Source organism: Lasioglossum baleicum, unplaced genomic scaffold (genome assembly GCF_051020765.1).
Source record: "Lasioglossum baleicum unplaced genomic scaffold, iyLasBale1 scaffold1869, whole genome shotgun sequence".
NCBI lineage: Eukaryota > Metazoa > Arthropoda > Insecta > Hymenoptera > Halictidae > Lasioglossum > Lasioglossum baleicum.
Genome location: NW_027470928.1, coordinates 11,682 through 31,119, shown reverse-complemented (window position 1 = coordinate 31,119; position 19,438 = coordinate 11,682). Strand labels below are relative to the sequence as shown.

The 19,438-nt window shown below is 33.2% G+C and overlaps 1 protein-coding gene and 2 pseudogenes across 1 annotated transcript; 1 reads left to right on the top strand and 2 right to left on the bottom strand.

Annotated features, from left to right (window-relative positions):
* Window positions 1-639: 639 nt before the first annotated feature.
* LOC143221065 (sodium/potassium-transporting ATPase subunit alpha-like) lies at window positions 640-8,301 on the bottom strand. Its single transcript, XM_076446596.1, is given in 8 exon segments — window positions 640-858; window positions 2,000-2,292; window positions 2,295-2,405; window positions 2,503-2,631; window positions 4,417-4,482; window positions 4,485-4,728; window positions 7,131-7,406; window positions 8,257-8,301. Coding segments are annotated over 8 exon segments (1,383 nt in total).
* Window positions 8,302-8,453: 152 nt separating this feature from the next.
* On the top strand, window positions 8,454-13,219 carry LOC143221067 (uncharacterized; annotated as a pseudogene).
* A 1,884-nt stretch (window positions 13,220-15,103) lies between these two features.
* LOC143221066 (aquaporin AQPAn.G-like) lies at window positions 15,104-18,865 on the bottom strand (annotated as a pseudogene).
* Between the last annotated feature and the right edge of the window lie 573 nt (window positions 18,866-19,438).

The following is a 19,438-nucleotide window of genomic DNA, read 5'->3' as shown; positions in this document are numbered from 1 at the left end:
TCGATTCTTTTTTATAGAACCTAAGATATCGCGAGTCTTGCTTTCAATTATTGAAAAGTACCGTCAACGTTCAAAAGGTGAGAATACTCTACTATCTTTATTTCCATTCTTTCCATAGAACCTAAGATAACGCAAGTCTTGCTTTCAATTATTGAAAAGTGTCATCAACGTTCAAAGGTGAAAATACTCCACTATCTTTGACATCTTCGATTCTTTTTTATAGAACCTAAGATATCGCGAGTCTTGCTTTCAATTATTTAAAAGCGTCGTCAAGGTTCAAATGTAGAAATACTCCACTATCTTTGACATCTTCGATTCTTTATCATGGAACCTAATAACACGAGTCTTGCTTTCAATTGTTGAAAAGTGTCGTCAACGTTCAAAGGTCTTTCTTCTATATTTATTATCTTTAATTCTTTTTCATAGAATCTAATAACAGGAGACTTTCCTTAAATTAATGGAAAGCGTCGTCAACGTTCAAAATGTGAGAAAATTTGGTAAAGACGGTTTTCGACGCGTGGTTGTAACGAATGAACGATATTACCAGCCTCAAATTGTGAAGAGGAAAGTTCGGAGGATCTTCCTTGAAGACATAGCCAAGCGGAAAGGAAGATGCAGAGAGAGCGAGGTCAGCAAAACCTAGAACACGTTCGCCGTTATTGGCAAGAACAACGCAGGATTCCGTATAAGCGTTTTGATTTCGTCGTCGAGCTTTCTGGTCTCGTTATCAAACGCCACGCTGGAGCATCGCTCCAAAACTCTTTCCGGTGCACCCTTCATGAAGAGGACGTGCTTCCTGCCGCACACATAGATGTTGGCCTGGAACTTGTCCGTGGAATTGAACGGTATCTCGAACACCTAGCGCGGAAAGAGTAGGAATAAATAATTTACATCTGGGTCCGATGAAAGGAGGGAATTATCATAATGAACACCTTTGTGCAGCTTTTTCTGTATGCATCCGCACCGCCTTTCACGAGGACTTCCATACATTTTAATAAAGCAGCGTCAGAGGGCTCGCCTAAAATTTTCCTTTCCTCAAAGGTGGCACTGGCATGTTCGCGGCTAAAGGCTCCCATTCGGCCCGATTACAAAGGCTAGCCACCCTGGCCAAGTTATGAAATCCGCATTCTTAATGTATTTTCTCCACGTGTCAGAAATCATTATCTCTCGCAATTCACCGTCGTACCACATGTGTTTGACCTGAGCAGCAAATAGTGAAACTGATTTTGCAACCGTCGCTTTAACGCTGTTGCGATGTGAAAACACTGCAGAACAGAGAGAGAACAAGTTTTCCCGATGTTTAATTAAGAAACCTACTCTTTACACTTTTCTTTAATCGGTATTTAGAAGCTTTTCCACGCTTCGATTCGTTGTCGGTATTTTTATTTACAGATGCTCATGTCGGGGGAAAAACGATTGAGGAAACCTATTTTTAATACATCCGGTATATTAGCAACATCCATTTTTGATAAATCTACTTTGGAAGGTACATCGGATATACAAGAAGGACATGCAGATAATCAACTTTAATTCGAAAGCAAAGTACAAGCAGTCCACGACTTTCGCATAATTCGCTATTTCGATATTGCACTGTATTTAGGTATACATTACAGACCAGTAATTATAGTATTAATAAATTTTAATTCGAGGAAGAATGGAACGTATAAAATAAAAATGGTAGACTCTTTGGTAATTATCTTTACATGACAAAAGATATAATTTTCTCATGACTATATTAATTTTTCTTGTTCATTGTATAGCGATACACCGGATTTAACACTTTAGAAGAAGATATTGAGCGGGTCTTTGGAAGAAGAACCAGTGAATCAAGATAAAATTCGAGCTCCTTTTATCTAGAAGATATCGGTAAAAATCTCTGACACGTCAGGAGACAGTAAAAATGCGACGAAGAGCTTACGTATCTCGACAAAGCCGCTTCTTCCAAAGAACTTGTCAATTAGACAAAGGATATACCAGTGTCCAAGGACAAGATGCTTACAGTCATCTTGTTCTGAGTGAGCGTTCCAGTTTTGTCGCTGCAAATGACAGCGGTGCACCCTAGAGTCTCGATAGCCTCGAGATGCTTGACGAGGCAGTTCTTGCTCGCCATTTTGTTGGCTGTCAGAGTGAGGCTGACAGTCATGGTGGCCACCAGTCCCTCGGGGACATTGGCGACTATTATACCGATGAGGAACCCTATCGAGTTCATCCAGCTGTAGCCTATAGCCTTGGACAGCGTGAAGAACAGCACTCCTAGGAAAATGGCCCAGCACGATATCAGTTTCATAAACGGTGGATCTCTCGTGACAGCGGCGTTGGTCTTGGTGCCAATTTAGCAGTCAGTTTGGCAACTCTGCCCATCACGGTTTGGTCACCGCGAGCAACCACGACTCCTTTTCCGCTGCCTGTTAACGAAACTTTGAGAAACGGCAGAGGGAGGATTGCGAAACTCGTAGGAAACGCTTGAGAAACGAGCCGAGCTCGTTTTATTCGCTGTCTTACCTTCGACTATGTCGGTCGAGAAGAATACCATGTTCTTAGCCTCCATCACGCTGCTCTCTGGATTAACGCTGGCCGTTCTTAACAGCGGAATCGATTCTCCGGTGATCGAGGAATTGTCGACCTTGAGACCTTAATGCCAACGTATAGAGTTCTCAACGATGCTCGGAAAGTAACGAGGAGAGAACTTAACGCTAACGAGAGGTATACCGTAGCTTAAATAATCGTTTGCTAATTTTTCGTTCGAAATTTCTACATTCCGCGTTATCCATGTAAGTGTTACGAATTTGTCGATAGTTTCTTTTGTTATTTTCTTTTTTTTTTTTCTTTTCTCCCCTCTCCTTTTGTTTTTCCATCTATAGGTTTGCTAGATTGATCGACTTCGCGAGACATATGCAGTTTTATTTTATACAAATAAAATTGTACCAGATGGTAGATGTCAATCGGATATTTTGGAGTTAACGTTTCGAAGGATTGGAAAAGTTTATCGAGCTTTCAATGATTAGTATGAATGATTTAAATGCTGATTGGGTACGATGATTCTAGGAGTTTAGAAATTGTATAGCGTATAATGCTGAAAGTAAAAGTCTGAAAGTACGTATATGTACTTTTCCAGGTTTGCTACTCGATGCTGGGATGATACGGAGTGATGGAGAATCTAGATTGAACAGTTAATAGTAGAAACTTGAAACAGTAATTGAATATTGTCTGAAATAAATTGTTAAGTCTTATTATCGTAGAATATATTGTTAGGATCGCATTGTATTACAAATCCTGGATATATTAGTGGCAAATTTTTTTTAATTATCGGATGATAATGTATTGGAAAACTCTTGTAGATAATTTTATAATAGCTTAAACTTCATCTAATATTATTATAAATCAGTAATAGAGTCTTTATAGTTATATCTAAGTATTTTCTACAAAATATTCAATGAATGTGGTAAATAATAAAATTAAATACACTGTATTATAGTTTAACTACATATTGAACAAGAAGATTTATAATTATCACTTACCAACAGCAAGTGTTACTAGTCTACAATCTTCTAATTATCAAGGATATATTTATTTTTTTGCACTAATAAATTACTGTTTCTCATTAAAGGCAAAAATATTTTGCTTTTCTTTGTCACAATCGTGCTTTTAATGTTTCCAATGCTCCCATGGGGAATAAACAAGATTTTGAAACTATTAGAAATTATAAATTATCATTTACCATAAATACCAAAAATATATTGCACATTTCTGTCGCAATTAATTTTTTAATTATCATATTGCTCCTATCAAAAATAAATATAAAGATTAGAGCTATAGCAAAATATTCATTATATCAATAACGTCCAATTAACATAGCATATGTAAATCTAAATCCATTATTTTACTAAATACCATTCAAAAGGAATTCTAAATTACCATTGATGCCAAAACCATATGGCACCTTTCTGTCACGATTAATCTTTTAATTATCATATTGCTCCTATCAGAGATAAATATAAAAACTAGATCTGTAGCAAGAGGAGTTATCATTCAAATTCAAAAGGAATTATCATCATTTGGGATTACTACAACAATTTGAAAACGACATTACTTATCAGATACGATCAAAGTCCACGATAATCACTAGGTAAATTCAACAAAACAAATTACAAACAAACAAGGTAACACGTTGTATAAACCTTACAAACCTGGGAGTGTTGAATATCTGAATGTTAATAGCGTGAACACGATAACCAGATTCTCTCACGTATTCTATCGAATTTAAATAACCCTCTACACGAACATTTTACGGTTTCGTGAATCGTATTTACAACAAAATCGACACGGTATCTCGAGCGTCGACGAAGAGAAAGGCGAGGACTTTTTTTGTTGAGAAATAAGAAAGTTACGGTTGCAACTGCAGCGATACGAATTTACCTTGACATTCCAGGATCCTAATGTCAGCGGGTACTCGGTCACCGGTTTCCAAAAGGACAATGTCCCGAGGACTAATTCGGCCACGCACAGTTCCTTCTTTTCGCCGTTCCTCAGCACCTTCGTCTTTTGGGGCAGCATCTGCTGAAACGACTCCATGATTCGCGAGCTTTTCGACTCCTGATAATGGCTGAACATCGCTGTCACCAGGATCAGCCCCACGAGGACTATACCGAGACCAAGATGCTCGTTAGAGACATCGCCATAGGTGCTGTACTCCAGGAAGTGGTTGCAGAAACATAACAGCGCACCTACCTGAAAAATTCACACGTTTAATTGTTAAAATAATTCTCGAAGAGATTATTAGAAAGCTTGAAAATGGTAAAAGTGTAAAAAGACTCGAATATTATTCTTGTTATCTGGCCAATAAAAATCGACTCTTCTGGAATTTTTTCTGGGGAAACTATCATACGTTTTGGTATTCAGTTTTAGCGCACAGATTTAACTATTCTTGAAGATATTTGCAATATTTTGTTAATGAAAATATCGAAAATTGTGGAAGTTATACAGCTTTAGATAAATCATGTTTTTTGAAGACGGACTTGAGTGGCTGACACGATTCGGAATTTTTTCTGTGGAAACTATCATCCGTTTTGGTATTCAGTTTTAGTGCACAGATTTAACTATTCTTGAGGAATATTTGCAATATATTGTTAATGAAAATATTGAAAATTGTGAAGTTATACAGCTTTAGGTAAATCATGTTTTTTGGAAACGGACTTGAGGGGCTAACACGATTCGGAATTTTTTTCTGTGAAAACTATCATCCGTTTGGTATTCAGTTTCACGCACATATTTAACTGTACTTGGAGAATACCTACAATTTTTTTTTAATGAAAATATCGAAAATTATAGAAGTTATACAGCTTTAGATAAATCGTGTTTTTTGAAAACGATCTCTAAGGGCTGATACGATTTCGGATCATCTGATTATCTGAACCAAAAAACTAAAAAGCATCTTGATTGGTATAACTATGGCTATAACGCGAACCATCGAAACAGCGAGATTTTAAAAATTAAAGAAAATGGCAACATTGTGAATTTAAATATCGACTTTCCTTATGCTTCTCGTCCTTTGGATGGTAAACAAAGATAGAAAAAAACGACAGATTTTGAAATCCGTGGTTTACGCGATGAAGGTACATCCAGTGAAGATCTCCTCCACATTTCGAGAAAATCGATCGATTAAAACTCGAGATATTCCGTCAGACAATTCAAGTACCTAGTTTCGAGAAAAACGTGTTTGAAGTTTTCGTTCCCTATTGTACAACACCTGTACGCCGCACTTCAAGCATCGATAACTTGGCTAATTTTACAAATTCAAACAAATCCTTTTACGTGAACATTTCCAGAACATACACTTTGAGAAAATGTAAAAAAAAAAAAATCGATTTTTTTAAGTCGGATTATAAGAATACCTTCTTAAGTTGGGCAAATCTATGATCGCAGACATTAAATATGTAGATTTCTCGGATCCTTGTGTCTATAGAAGAAGCTTGATTCAAAAATTAGAATGCAGACGAAATTATATTTTAATGATTTTGAACAATGAAAGAACAAAGACAGACCAATACCAAATTATCCTACAGATTTAATGTAATTTTCTATAAATACATTTGTCAGAGGCTAATTGCACGACAGAAAAGTAAAAATATATCGATAAACTATCGTAATTAATAAAAACGACCAAACCGGGCAGGTGATAAGACGAAATATAAATAAATAAGTTATAAGTTTTCTACGGTGACTTCACCCTAAATCAATTTATTCTCTTTCCTTGTATTTTGATGTGAATTGGAAATATAAATTAAAGAAAAATTTTAAAAATTAAAAGATTTATAAATTAAAGAAGTCTCCTGCAATGTTCTTGCAAAAAATGTATTTGTAATTTGAGAAAACTCGAAAATGCGTGGATCGATCTTGATGATATTAAAGTATGTTATAGAGAACGAAATTCTGAACAACTTTTATTTCAACAATAATTGTCTCTCGTCTTTAGCTTCCGAGATATTTGCCAAAATTGTTTCTACTCACACATTGAACTCGGCCTGTACGTGTGTCGATGACACAGAATTGGGAGAGATGGCTGCTCGTCTAGAATATATAACGTGTGGGCGAAATAACTGAACGCCAACGCGTAAGCGATTATCGCGAGGCGGCTCGAATACTATTGCAACCCAATCTAAATTAAATTAGTATCATTTAATCAGATTAGGTTGGATTACGTTAGTATTCCGACAGTGGTGATCTAGCCAGCTATTCCAGCTTTACAATGATTTCTTTTTCCAGTTACCCGTTGTATACGCTCGCCGCCGTTTATAGAACGCTACGCTACACCAGTGGCGGATTTCTTACGCATGTTCACGACACACGTACAGGCAGATTTTAATATAGTAGTATCAACAATTTTTGTAGAACTAAGGACTAAGCTAGAGTTCTCATAGCGATTAAAAATTTGAACATAAATATTTTACATGATAATTTGAAATTTTCATATTTCCGATAAATCACTTCCGGTAGAACGTTTATCAAGATCAATTCATCAGTATAAATAAAATTTTATCATATGTTATTGCTATTGTCCTTCGTGTAAATTATAAGAATATGTGAAAGAAAATTTTTCGTAATGTATTTTTCTGAATAGAATATCACTATACCCATATCAATAAAGAAAATCCTCCAAAAATTCGATGTAAAAACTTTAAGACGTTCGAAGTCTTTCTCGGTGGTGTCAACGCATTTAGGCCGCTTTTGTTTAGTAGATCGCGTGCAACAGACGTGGACAGTCCATAGGCCGCGTCAGTTCCTAGGCTTTGCAATAAATCTTCCGCTGGTTGGAGGTGAACGTCTGTTTCGATATCGCGACGCAGTGACTCTAGATTAGTACCAGCACGTACCCGTCTTCGTCTCTCAAAGAATCTCCATATTCCCCACTTATAAAGTAATTCATCGCGAATATTGTTAGATGGACATTAAAAGAAAAGTATACTCCGTATAAAATGTAAAATAACCAAAATATGTGTTCGATAGCTAAACTCTATCGAGATATCGTGGTACGAACTTTTTAGCAGTACCGTATCGAGTTTCGATTTTACCCCTGAATAAATACAATCGAGATAAAGAATAATAAAGAGATAAAAAATTCAATTAAAATGTTATTATATGTATGTATGCGTGTATGATATAAAATACAGAATTATCAGGAAATATTTTGTTCAATGAAAAATTTGTTAAATTTGATCTAAGTAATGTAAAAAATATTTGTAATATAAAATCACTTGCTTGCCATTTCGTTCTATTTATTTTATTTTATTATTTTAATTGTATGCGCTATAACAAAAATTATATAAATGGATTGTATACAATTTATAACTTTTTAATAACCTTACGAAAAATATAAAAAAGGGAAAGAAAATTCGTTGGAAATTATGTATATGAACGAGTGTATGGCATATAAACTGTTTAAATTTGATTGAATTAACGTGTAAAAGATATGTAATTTATTTTTTTGTATAACAGAAATAATATTTTACATGAGTAAGTGAAATACCGACTGTGTAACGTGTGAGTTGGAAGTAATGTTCTACTTTACCTACAAAGTGTTTCGGTATCGATGAGAGAAAAGAGGAGACGGTGGCGCTGATGTGCAAAGGCCGAAGCTGTACGAGTCTGAAAACTCCAAAAGACGCCACGCAGAGAAAGCGAGTTCTCGGACCGCCATAATAGCGCCATAGCGGTGTGTACCTCGTCCCGCTCGTTCGTCGTCTGTGACGCGACGCTTACCGACGCTCGGCGTCGTTTCTTGGAATTCTGATTAATGAGTAACATATTCCAATTATATTAAGCGTTTTTGTCGCGATTGTTCACACGGTGCGTTAGAATAGAAATATACAAGGTTCAAGACGACTCGGTGAAGAACGACGTTAGGGACGCGGCGAGTGTGTGCTTGTGGGTGCTGAACGGACGGTAGTCAGGAAAACATGGAGAACAGGCCGGCGCCGCTCAGATCCAGGCGGGGTCTGTCGATTTTGCCTGACGGAATCTGAACCACTTAGTTTCATTTATGAAAGGGATCACAGTAAACCGTTTCAAGTACCACTTACCCTGCAGATCATGTCGTGCGTCGCCATTGAGGTAATTATTTTTCTTCAAAACGGCATCGACTGCCACTGATTCATTCTTATCTACCTTTGTACCATTATTCAGAAAAAAGTTGTATATTTTGAAGATTATCCTTACTTGCTATATTTTATTCATTTTTTTCGTGAAAGATATTAGTTTTATGTAATTATGTACTTACTATCAACATCTTTCATCGAACAAAATGAATGGTATGCCAATAGACAGTGAATGGTTTGGATAACGCAGATATCATATTTGCCGATTGAGCAGAATACATTCAATAACTTTTCGTTACGATTAAGTCGCAATAGATTTTTACTCACTGATGATACAGTAAATATGTACAGCCAGTGATAAATGTTATACGATATAAAAGTTAGAAATTTGAAATAATAATGTTTATATAATACAAAATTGACAGAATAAAGCCACGTGTCATCGATTACTTCGTTTAAATGCTGTGATGGTAAATGTAAACCTATTACATTTTGAGGTTGTTTTGATATTTTCTATTATCATTATACATTAGTATAATATTTGATAAAAATAATATTCGTTATAATATTTATTATTATATTCTTGAATTATGTTTCTTTTCTTTTCGTATTAAATACATAGAATGATAATTGTTGGTGAGAAAATAATCATGTATACCATGTACGATTTTATTTTAATTTGTTTGCGCACATCATACTTTAATAATTTTAATTATGTAACATACAATATAAATTTAAATTACTTTATGATTAATGACTATAATTTATATTATAAAATAAATTTAGATGTACATTTGTATAAGATGTTTATGCATAATTTTTTATATGTTGTATTGTATTACTTCTTTTCACAAAGTACTTTATTATATACATTAAATATTTTATAATAATTCAAACATCATATGTTTAAGGTATATGCAGCAGATGGAATGCCACAAATGATATGTAACATATGCCGTGGAACCTGGATAGATCTTACAAATTTAAACTTCAGTGTAAAAAAGCAGATGAGGCATTAAGAGCTTATCCATTATCAGGTGTTTTACCAAGACCATTTCCACCAATTCCAAATGATCCGCCTGATGTGAATAATAAACGACCTTTGGAGCTGAGACCTCCTAATGAAGGAAGCAAAAAACCTCGAGTTGATAATGGTGATAGAGAGAGAAGAGAACCACAAGATAGAGATAGAGACAGAGAAAGGGAAAGAGAAAGAGATAGAGAAAGGGATAGAGAAAGAGACGCGAAAGGGGATAGAGACCGTGAAAGAGATAGAGATCGTGATAGAGAAAGAGAAAGAGATAGGGGAAAGAGAAAGGGAAAGGGATAGACAAGCAGAAAAACAAAGGGAGAAAGAAGAACCACATGATTTCTATGAAGAGGAACAAGATGTAGGAAGTGAGGGAGATCAAGATACAAACATGTACTAAAGAAGAGCGAAATTTGAACCAGGTGAAATTAGAGTGCATGCATGCGATCAATGCGATCGTACTTTCCCTTTACGACAAGCTCTTGCCTTGCACATTCAAAGAGCTCATCGTGATCGTAATTATAAATGTACAGAATGTGACCGCATGTTCTTTTCTAAGTATGATCTTGGTAACATATGACTACACATTCAGAAGAGAAACCATTCGCTTGTCCAATTTGTAACAAACAATTTTCAAGAGCAAATTTGTTACAGCGCCATGAGAAAGTTCACAGAGATGAATTACGTTATGGTTGTCAACATTGTGAGCGTGAATTCTTTACAACTGAGGAATTAGAAAAACATGAAGATTCTGTACACAAAAAAGAGAAACCTTTCCAATGCAACATTTGCAATAAACGTTTTACATACAAGCAAGGGTTTAGAACGTCATGAGGTGCTACATAATGAAGATAAGACTTTCGTTTGCGAATATTGTAAAGAAGCGTTCCGTACAAGTACAAAATTAGCTCGTCATTTAACAACTCATGCTGGACATCGGCCATATTTATGTAAACTATGCCCCCGTTCATTCCTTCAATCTCATCATTTGACGAGGCATATGCGTACGCATTCTGTAGAAAAACGTCATGTTTGTGAGGATTGCGGTAAAGCTTTCAAACGCAAAGAAAGTTTGGAAGTACATCAATTAACGCACACAAAACGCACAGGTATGGGATTGACATGCGCTGTCTGTCAAGAATCATGTCGAAATAGAGCAGCCTATGTCACACATATAAAACAACATATTGAAGCAGGTGAAAAAATGGGACCAGATGGATTACAACCAGACAATAAAACTAAACTTGATTTGGATTCTGATGAAGATGAGGAAGAAGAGCAATATCAGATGGAGACGATGACTACGAGCCACCAGCATATATTGTGAAAAAGCTTCCAAAACCAAGTAAGCCATCAGAGAGTGAAGAAGAACCAGAACGATCAGAAAAAGATGATCAAAAAGAACAAGTTGTATATGTGAGACATAAAGATGGAAACATGATTAAAAAGACAATTAAAACTTTAATGCCTATACAACGTAGAGAAGTACAAGAGACTAAAATAAAACAGAGTCCATCTAGTAATCAATCACAATCCAATACAAAATCTTCGCAATCTAAACAAAATGAAGAATCTTCAAAGTCTTCCGTGTAGATGAAACAGAAGCACAAGTCCAAAAAATTGTTGCATCAGTATTTAAAGAACATAAAATACCATTGAAACATCAAACTGTTCAAGAACAAACTAAAGAATCATCTACATCTGCAAGTCAGTCAAGACCACAACAAAGTCAAAATAGTTCTCAAAATCAAGTTTGTATGAAAGAAGAGAAGCCTGAAACTCCTGTAGTAATCAGCACACCAAAAGCTGTAAACACTGTTAAAGTGATAAAGAGAATTGTTGTAAGAAAACCTAGTGGCAGTACTGAGACATCAACTAGTACACCCACGATAAAAGATGAAGATGCAGCAAGTACCAGTTCTCAAACACTTAGTACAGGACATAAAGTAACAAAAAGAGTAATTGTTCGTAGAATTATTCGTCAAGGAGATACTACCAGAGAGGTCATTATGAATCCTGATGGTACAATAATTGATCCAGCAGAATTAGCCAAGCTACCAACTGGTAATGTTGTAAAAAGAGTTGTTGTAAAGAAACCACTTGATAAGCACCAAGTTTGGTTCAAGCTGTGTTGCAATCATCTTCAGATCTACGCTCGCCATCTACTACGATAAAAAGTAATGATAGCATATTAAGTGAATCCCGAAATTTGAATTAAAAACATCCCAATCAATAAATATACCGTCTTCGGTAACGAAAACAACTGTATCTACTATACAAAAACCATCATTAATAGTAGGGGATCAAGAAACTAAAGAAAAATTAGAACAACTAGAAAAGAGAGTAGAGCAACAGCGATTAAAAATAGAAGAATTAGAGGCTCGAAAACAGCAGGAATATGAACCTATTGAGGAAATGTCACCAGAACGTCATGATGAATCTGATGATGAACAACAATTACCACTGAAACGAGTATTTGTGAAGAAAAAGCAAAGTATGTATGATGAAGAACAAGAATATAATGATAATGATGTGACAGTGTGTTCAGTAACAACTTCTGTAACAAGTACTACAACCCCAACAATATCATGTATTGAATCAGAATCAGAAAAGGAAAAGGAAAAAGAAAGAGAAAAGGAAAGAGAAAAAGAAAGAGAAAAGGAAAGAGAAAAGGAAAGAGAAAAAGAAAGGGAAAAGGAAGGGAAAGGGAAAAGGAAAGGGAAAGGGAAAGGGAAAAAGAAAAGGAAAAAGAAAAAGAAAAAGAAAAAGAAAAAGAAATGGAAAAAGAGAAGGAGAAAGAGAAAGAAAAGGAAAGAGAAAAAGAGATGGAAATCGAAAAAGAAAAGACTGAAACTAAAATTCCAGTAGAAAATGTACCAAAGGATGTTCTCATAACACCAAAATCAATCACTGCAACAACAGCAGTAACAACAGCAGTAACAACAACGATAACATTAACGTCATCAACACCTATTAGAAGGGAAGGCAAACCTTTAATAACGAGTTCAAAAGTTTATGGAAATAAAAAAATTATTGTTGTGAAAACGGAAGATACATCAGAAGTTGAAGATATGAGTAGAGAATTGTGTAGTATATTAGATTCAGCTGATTCTGTAGTTAAGATGCAAGAAACAGTTTTAAGTAATTTAACTCAAATATCTTCTCTTGGAGAGCCTTCTCAAAAGAACTATAATGATAAACCAAAAGCTGGGCCTTCTAATTCCGACAGTTATACAGTAAAAGAGGAGGAGCCTGTTGTTGAAACTGATTCCAAGATCAAGAAAGGATATTAAATTAGAAAATTCTGACACTATAAATATATCAGATTCTCAAGAATCTGATATTAAAATGGATAGTGTACCCGATGAAATACAAGTTATTGAGCAACCAGAACAAAATTCAAATTAACTTTAGATGACAAGATCTTTCAGAATCAACAGATATTTTTGAACCATCAGATAATGTATTGGAGGTACAAAAGAGTCAGTTAGGAGAATCTGTAATGGAACTCGATCATGATAATCATACAATCAGCTTAAATGATACTAATGACAGTCAAGATAGTCTTGAAGATAAACTTCAACAAATGGAAGGTTGAAATTTCTACTAGGAGAAAGTAATAAAACAGGCTTTGGTTTAAAACCTATAAGCCTTAATTTGATATATATTACATTTTAAATCATAATTTAAACTCAATTTCTATACACTGGACAGATATAGATAAACACTTTAATCATTTCATCATTAGATTTATCAATTACTAGATTTATAAATTTAAAATAGGCTACATTTTACTATTATTACATTTAAACTTCCTTATTTCAATTTCAATTTTCCTCTATAACAATTATAGTTTACAATGTTAATTATTAACGATGGTAGTAAAATATGAAAATGTTAGTGCCTAGTAACTATACTTTTCATATAAAAAAGAAAATTCAGTTTGTCAGGTGATAAAGAATTCAATTATGTTTTGCATGTGTGACAAAAAGATTTGTTATTTTCATTGGTGTGAAAGAGTATATCATAGATATATTCAAAATGAATTATACATAAACACTTTAAGTGAAGGACATTGTAAATTTTAGCACTCATTTTAGGTATTTGACTTATTAAATATTTGTGCATACAAATACCGAAACGTAAATTTGTATATATGTCAACAGTTATACTTTATTTCGAATTTTCTTTTTTGTTTCTATGAATTAATAACAAGATTTTGTTGTTTAATGCTATGTTACATTTTCTTACCATTGTTATATACAATTGATTCCACTATTGGAAACACACAAGGTACTTTAAAAAATTAAACTTACTGTAATATTTAATCATTATGCTAATTTTGCCAGACTAGAATGGACATGGTACATAGGTTATCCAATATCCTATAAACATTTGAAGCTGTGTATCAAATACAAAGTATGGTGTGTACATGTAAAATTGAAAGTGTTGCTTATTTTCGGGAATACCTTCACCGCACACATAGTACAAATAACCACGTCATTGTACTTTCATACAAAACATTTACATTTTATTTCATACAATTGATTATAGCACATACTTAGGTATACACTTTATTATCAATATATAAACACGATTACATGTGATATATTATTTCAAAAATACTTTAATATACAATCTATAAAAAATGACATGTTATGAGTTTATAAAATATAGTAAATATAAAATATAACAGTGAATGACATTGAATGATTATTGGTAACTTACCAATAAAGATGTATAAATATCGATAAATACTGAAAACACATTGTCGCCAGAATTTATAATTAAATATTGCATGTTATAGTCTGATCACCTACTATATGATAATAATTGTATAATTGTAACTTAAAGTATAATACGTTAATGTCGATAAATAAACATCACAAATTAATATAGATTAACTTATATTGGCATTAATCAAATACGATTTTCTATATCAAACGTTGATCCATATTTTACTGTATTATGGAAATTTGCATGTAATTATATCTATTGAAATCACGAATAGCTTTTGATAATTTATCGACAGTATACGATTTTTTTGTAAGCAGTGTCCAATAAATAAGTTGCATCTAAGTGGCAGAAGATGTCGACACTATAAGATTTCAGTTCGGTAGAATCGATCTTTGGTTTGCAATATAGTTTCCGTTCAGTAACATAGTAAGTCTGGTATAAAGGAGCGATTTGAAATTATAGATAAAATACATGTATTTAAATATAGGCGAGTAAATACATATCCGTGTATTTAATAAATAAAAAATCGACGGATATGTAATTATTATGCATATGTTTGAAATATTTTTGATCAATATGTTGATATTACTTTTTTTTTCAAAAATATTTAAATACGTTAACTTAATTATATGTTGATTAAACAATTCTAATAACATAAAAAGTTCACGTATTTTATGTATTTAAACCATTAAGTAAATAATGATTTAACAGTTGGAATTGCGATGGTTAGCAGCGTATTAGAACATCAAGCAGGGTTGTCTTTCTTCTTACTGGTAAGACTCTGTAGCTGTAAAAATAACACTTGGAATATTTTCGATTTCACTGTTTATCATAACGTACGATATAAAAAAAAAAAAAATAATATTCCCGTCTTCGAATCTTTCTTTGTGTTGGCGTTTTTTAAAGTCCACCGCGTCCGCTGTCTATGTACTCGAACTTCTGTGGAGCAGAGACGATATTGAAAATTTAAAAAAACAAGCGATTATTCACCGTGATTATTTTCAAATGATCTATAACAATACAAAACATAGAAAGATTCTACAACGAGAATTCCGAATTTCTTTTTAAGTGAAGCAACATATCTATCAAACTGCAATTGTACTATTTAATTTTAGAAAATTGAAAAATATTTATTAACATAAAGCTAATTGCAGTATTCGTGACATCCATATGAAACAATAATCCTTTGCAACAATTGTTCCACTAGATGTCGGTGAAAAATAATTTTAAAAAAAAGGAAGAAGAACCATTTCCATGAATAATAGTACTGTGTATATAATGAATTCGCAGAATTCTTTTTTACGTCTACTGTACCTCCTTCTCGTCTGTCGCGGCAGCGGTATATGGTCTGTTGGAACTTTCTGATTCTTTCGCAGGGCCGATTACGAACGCGTAGATTAATCCAGCTGCCATACCACCAAGGATCGGTCCAACCCAATACAACCAGTGATTGTCGAATAAACCCATCACAACGGCGCTACCGAATGACCGAGCTGGATTCATACCTGCGCCAGTTCTTGGTACCTAATTAAAATGGTACAATTAGAAATAAATGTTCTATATGTATATTGAATAATTATTTCTATCGGGAATTCGAAATTCTAAGAAGTATCTATAATATTTAAGAGTATATTTACATATTATATTTTTTGCGATTTTTACTTTTCTTATAAATAACAATATTTTAATTTTGATTAGAATAATATCGGTAATATAATTTATGCTAGTCGATTTAAAAATGAAACAAATCAATGTAAATATATTATAAATAGTTTGGATATAGTTTCCGTTAATATTTTAATACTAATTATACAATAACGATTGTCATTGATATTGTAACCTGTTTAAATTATCGCTTATAATAATTTTAGACAGAGATTCGTAATTGACTTGCAAATTTGTTGTTTTTGAGCTATGAATGAACCAAAGGTAGTGAATATTTATCGTCGAACGTGTAATAATTTACATAACTTGTAATAATAGCTATACAGTGCTTCCTATGGTACTAAAACACGCTAGTACAGAAATTATACAAAATACCATTTATATTTCAATAAGATTCTAAAATTTACACTAATAATCTGTTCAAATTTTTTTTCTATAAAAAATTTGGGTTTAATGCATACCCTAAACAGATTTACAGAAGAGATTTATAATTCTATATATATATTTATAAAATTTTTGTATAATGTAATATGTAAATTTGGAATTAACGCGTGTTCTAAAAAGACTTACGGAAGAAATTAATAATTCCAAGTATATTTACACAATTTGTCAATACCATAATATATAGAAATATTACATATACTAAAAATGTCATTTATTTTAATTACTATTATATCTTATAAGTTCCTCTTTAAATATATACGTATAAATAAATGTGCATATAATAAATGTTGTAATTCATTTTTGCAAATATAGTTCCCGTGATTGTATAGTCAGACTCAAATACTTCATAGAGCTATATTACAATATTACGAAACTATAAAATGATAGGATCTGAAAATTCGTGAAAATATACTGAGTGCATATCTTACACCAACAATGTGGCCAACAGAAACTGAAAGTCCAATTATAAGAGGAGCTATTCCCTTGCTGTCTGGCTTTGCTGCGTCGCATGCACCACATACGACTAGAACCAATACGAAGGCAAGGAAGAACTCTATACCAAAACCTTGAACAGGGGTAACACCTGGTGAAAGAGATACCACTCCTAGAGCATTTTCATCCTTTCTGGAGATAAGGCTCTTAGTATACCAGATCCTGCTATTGCACCTATGCATTGAAGTATCACGTACAATAAGCCTCTAATAATTGGCACCTGTAACACAAAAAAAAAACAAATTTAATAAATTATAAGTATAAATATAAGATATAATTTATATTATAAAAATTGTTCTCTCTCTCTCTCTCTTTCTATATATATATATATATATATATATATATATATATATATATATATATATATATATATATATATATATATATATATATATATATAATTGTTTTTTTCTTATGATGCAGGTGGATAGTTAGAAAATTAAATAATTTTGTATCATTATTTAATTATGTACACATTAGCATAGATGAATGGGATCTCTTGGAAACAATTGTGACCAAGACACAAGAGCTGAATAAATTATCGGTAAATTGTGAGTAACTATTTCAACATACATCCAAGGAACAATTACATGTTTCACAGATTGTATAATAAGATAGTAAGAATGACTATAATTCCGTTGAGTCAATACTCGTTTCCATTAATCCGGTAGCTAAATAACATTCACGTTTCTCACTGCAAATATTCCATTTAAGAAGGAATCAGGATTATTTGCAGTTAGGCATATAAAAACAGATTTGAAATAAACAAGACAGCTTTTTTAACACGTGAAATAGCATGATTACTGGTTTTTCTGTAATTAAGGGAAATGGTAGATTGTTTCAACAGTCAGTGCTAGCTAACGGTATGTACGATTACCTAGCGGATCAGCTGCAATAAAAGTGAAGTAAAAACGGTGTCCATACATTTTAAGTTAAAAAGGTATTTGAATATATTCAAAAAGTTGCTTGTAATTTTACTTATCTGCGAAATTATTAAATGTACAAATAACGCTACTTTTACAAAACAGGACAAGTATAAATTCTTTCTTTTAGTATATCTCTGTAGGATATTTACCATATTATCGAGCGAAAGAATCAAAATTATTCACTATTATAATGAATAAAATAACGAGTTGTATTAGCTTTTAAATTTACACTTTTTGAATAACGAATGTGACACGTGACAATGAGTCATGAATTGATTGACAGCACATTAATGCCCGATAAGTTCACACGAGTGTGAATAAACTTGCATAAACTAAATGTCCAAATTACATATCCGAATTTGAACACTATACCTTCGTACTGTAGTTCCAAACTATAATAACATAATCGAATATCATAACATTATTAAACATTCCTTATTCGCAAATAAAAATTTCGAAACGGACAGATAAATAAAGCAACAAAAAGTGAATATTTTAAAAATACACGAACATCGTTGAAAAGTTACTTTTTAACTATTTTAAATCACTGGATTCGAAATTATTACATAATTTTAATTATTTGGTAATTAAATTTTGTAATTTATATTTACTCGTTACTATCGTTATTATGTAATAATTGTATTATAGAAAAATATAAATTATATTTGTATTAATGTATATATACATTATACATTATGTAATATAATGATGTTTATCTTGCCTTGCCAATGATCATTAAACCAAACGTAACGGCCGGATTAACATGTCCACCGGAAACGTGTCCTATTCCTTGAATCGCTGTGGCTACAGCCAAACCAAAGGCCAAACTTATCGCTACTACATTGCCTGTGATGGACAGCTCCACAGCCAAAGAAATTCAACAGCAACGTGCCAAGGAATTCTGCAATCAGCGCTCGGTAAAGCCCAGCCTTCTTATCTGTAAGCTCGCCTGCGCCTAGAGCCTCCTTTATGTTCGCCATCTGCAAAATAGTTTGTTCGATTAAGTGACTTCAAAAGACTGCGCAAGTACTTACAGACACGTTACGTCTATCTGATATAATAACCGAAACAGGACTCTGTGTTCGCAGGTCGAGTCACTCGTTGAATGTTTCGACCATAAAAAGCAACGTCTAGTTTTTCGCATAGCTTCGTCTACGATTCCCATTTGTTCAGCCACAGTCCTTGAGTCACTCTTGGCGAAGGAAAAGATTCCGAAGGGCAGCTCGAACTTTTTGCAGAACGTCATTAAAGAACGGTTAATGATCCCGTTAACGTTGAAAAATGTAACAAAGATGTTTAGAGTGAGGTCAATAGCATCGAATCTAACGTCGGTATATTACATGTAATTATATAAGAAATATAATTGATATCTGGTAACGGTGTATATACCAAATTTTATGTTATAGACACTACAATTTTGTACACCGGTTTCTTATTTGTCTTCTTCTTTCATTCTCATGGTCATAATACCTTGTAACTCTGTATAAAAAACGTCCATGAAGTTGAAACTAATTCACGTTTAAAAAAAAAAAAGAGAGAGAAAAATGGTGGTT